The sequence below is a fragment of the Chaetura pelagica genome, unplaced genomic scaffold (assembly GCF_000747805.2).
Source record: "Chaetura pelagica isolate M959 unplaced genomic scaffold, ChaPel_1.0 scaffold404, whole genome shotgun sequence".
Classification (NCBI taxonomy): domain Eukaryota; kingdom Metazoa; phylum Chordata; class Aves; order Apodiformes; family Apodidae; genus Chaetura; species Chaetura pelagica.
In genome coordinates, this window is record NW_009952975.1 from 16304 (window position 1) to 18972 (window position 2669).

At 58.6% G+C, this 2669-nt stretch overlaps 1 protein-coding gene across 1 annotated transcript in view; it reads left to right on the forward strand.

Annotated features, from left to right (window-relative positions):
- RIMS3 (regulating synaptic membrane exocytosis 3) overlaps positions 1-1681 on the forward strand; it is a gene marked incomplete at its 5' end in the record, with an annotated part of 3187 nt that extends 1506 nt beyond the window's left edge. Inside the window, 4 exons of the mRNA XM_009996339.1 lie at positions 5-59; positions 690-791; positions 913-1052; positions 1469-1681. Coding sequence (XP_009994641.1) covers positions 5-59; positions 690-791; positions 913-1052; positions 1469-1681 — 510 coding nt within the window. The remainder of the gene's footprint in view (positions 1-4; positions 60-689; positions 792-912; positions 1053-1468) is intronic.
- Between the last annotated feature and the right edge of the window lie 988 nt (positions 1682-2669).

The following is a 2669-nucleotide window of genomic DNA, read 5'->3' on the forward strand; positions in this document are numbered from 1 at the left end:
GGAGGGTGTGGGCCCGGGCCAGCTGGTGGGACGGCAGACACTGGCCACCCCCCCGATGGGTGAGGGGCAGCCCAGGGGGGGTCCCAGCCAGGGGAGGGGGCTGCGTCTTGCCCACTGCAGGGCTGGGAATGCGAGAGGATCCTCCAGCCAGAGGGAACCGAGGGGCCGGAGCTGCTGGGAATGGGGAGGGGCACAAGAAACTGAGCCCCCCTTCTGCCCCTCAAGTCACCGCAGCACAGGGACCTGGTCCTGCTGGCCCCACATAAACCCTCGAGGGGAGAGAAGGGGGCAGTCAGACCCCTCTGGGTTTGCCCCCCTTGCCCGTGGGGGGGACACCACCCTCGGGGTGAGGTCCCAAATCCCTCCAGCTCCTGCCGATCCCCTGCCCTGGCCCTGACTTGCTGCTGAAATGCCAGGTGTGTTTGGAGAACATGCAGGGGGTTCTCACCTGCTTCTCTCTCTGCTGCTCAAATCCAAGTATCTTCACATCAGCTCCATCCTCCAAATTCAGGATCGATCCTGCACCCGGTGGCAGGATGCTGGGTGTGCTGGGGGCTGGGGATGGGGGGCAGGGGGTGCTGGGGCTGTCAGCCCCACTTGGCAGCACCAAAGGGGAGAGGTGATGGGGACCAGCCTGTGGGACGTGGTGGTCGGAGAGGGGGCTGAGTCCTTCTTGTCCCCTTGTCTAGGTGATGTCCACGTTGGCATGGCTGACCGGAACGGGCAGCTGGAGGTGGAGGTGATCCAGGCAAGGGGACTTATCCCTAAGATGGGTTCCAAGTGCATCCCTGGTAAGTGGCTGGAGAGGGAGGGGGTTTGGGATGGAGGGGAAGGGATGGGGAGGGGAGCTGTGCTGGGACCACCACCAGAGCCTGCTCCAGGTCAGCATCTCTCACCTATTTCCCACCACAGCCACCTACGTGAAGGTTTACCTGCTGGAGAACGGCGTCTGCCTGGCCAAGAAGAAGACCAAGGTGGTGAAGAAAACCTGTGACCCGTCATACCAGCAGCCTCTGCTCTTTGAGGAGGCCCCCCAGGGCAAAGTCCTGCAGGTGATGTGCTCCCTACAGACATGCTCCAGGTCAGCATCTCTCACCTATTTCCCACCACAGCCACCTACGTGAAGGTTTACCTGCTGGAGAACGGCGTCTGCCTGGCCAAGAAGAAGACCAAGGTGGTGAAGAAAACCTGTGACCCGTCATACCAGCAGCCTCTGCTCTTTGAGGAGGCCCCCCAGGGCAAAGTCCTGCAGGTGATGTGCTCCCTACAGACACCTGGGGACAGGGAGGGATTAGGGGAGCAAGGACACAGCACAGAAGCCATGTCCTCCCTGCTGTCCTTCATACTATGGCCTCCCCACCCTGATCACAGCAGGTCCTCCCTGCCTGGGCACAGGTTGCTGAGTTTTCCCCAGAACTCCCTCTTGGTGAGCTGGGAGAGCTCCCCTAACACCTCCTCTGCCCCACAGGTGATTGTCTGGGGAGATTACGGGCGGATGGACCACAAGTGCTTCATGGGGATGGCCCAGATCATCTTGGAGGAGCTGGATCTCTCCAGCACAGTCACGGGCTGGTACAAACTCTTCCCCACCTCCTCGTTGGCCGACTCCAGCATCGGACCTTTGACACGGCGCCTCTCCCAGTCCTCCCTGGAGAGCTCCACCAGCCCCTCCTGCCCGTAGGTGCCAGGTTGGTGGGAGAGGCTGGGAGTGGAAAGGAGACATCCTGCCCTAACCAAAACTGTTAGTGGATCGCTGTAAATATCCCGTTCTTTTGGGTTTGGTTGGGTTTTTTTGACCCCTCTTTAATTTGTTTTTAAACCTCCTTCCCAGAACAATCCCCACTACCTGCATCCCAGCAGCGGAGGGGGAGTGAGGGCTGGGGGTTTTGAGGCAGGGGGAAGGAGAAGCAAAGAAAACCCACCACACCCCCCCAGTGAGGGCTGCGACTGCCGGCCCATCCCGAGGCTGCTCCCACCTCATCCCAGCACCCCGTGGGACAGGGCTGGAAGTGACACCTTTACTCTCCTGACCACCCTCGAGAGCATCTTGGCCGGGTCCATCCAGCGCCGCCGCAACGAGGCTCCTTGTCCTTCCACCCCCTTTCCTTGCCTCCCTGGGAAAGGGAGCGTTTCAAAGAGGAAAGAAACAAACCTCAGACAAAAATAAGAACCCAACTCAGCACTATTTTTTTCTTTTCCAAGGAATGTAGCATCTCCTCTTATGTAGCTTGGCCACGTGCTGACAACACCCTCACTCTGCAATATCTAACAGACTCCGGATTGTCCGGAAACATCTCCCAGTCACTTCCCATCTGTTTGTTTGCTGCCACAAATCCTGCAACACCCACCAAGCACTTCTGGGGGCTGTTTTTCTTGGGTTTTTTTCCTATTTTTTTGTTTTCCTGGTAGCATGTAGCCTGTGACCAGTGACATTGCCAAAGCGAGAGAGAAGAGGAAAAGGTGCACCCACCTCACCCGAGCATCCGCTGGTCTCATCCTTGTGTTTCACCACTGACCTTGGTCTTGTCCAGCCAAAGCAAGACCCAAAATAGGAACTCTGTGATGCCTCACGTGAAAAGTGGAGTCAGGAGAAGGTGACCTGATGGAGCAGGAGTACCAGGATGCTGGCTGATGGTCTGGCTCCCAGCACCTTCCTTCCACAAGGGCCA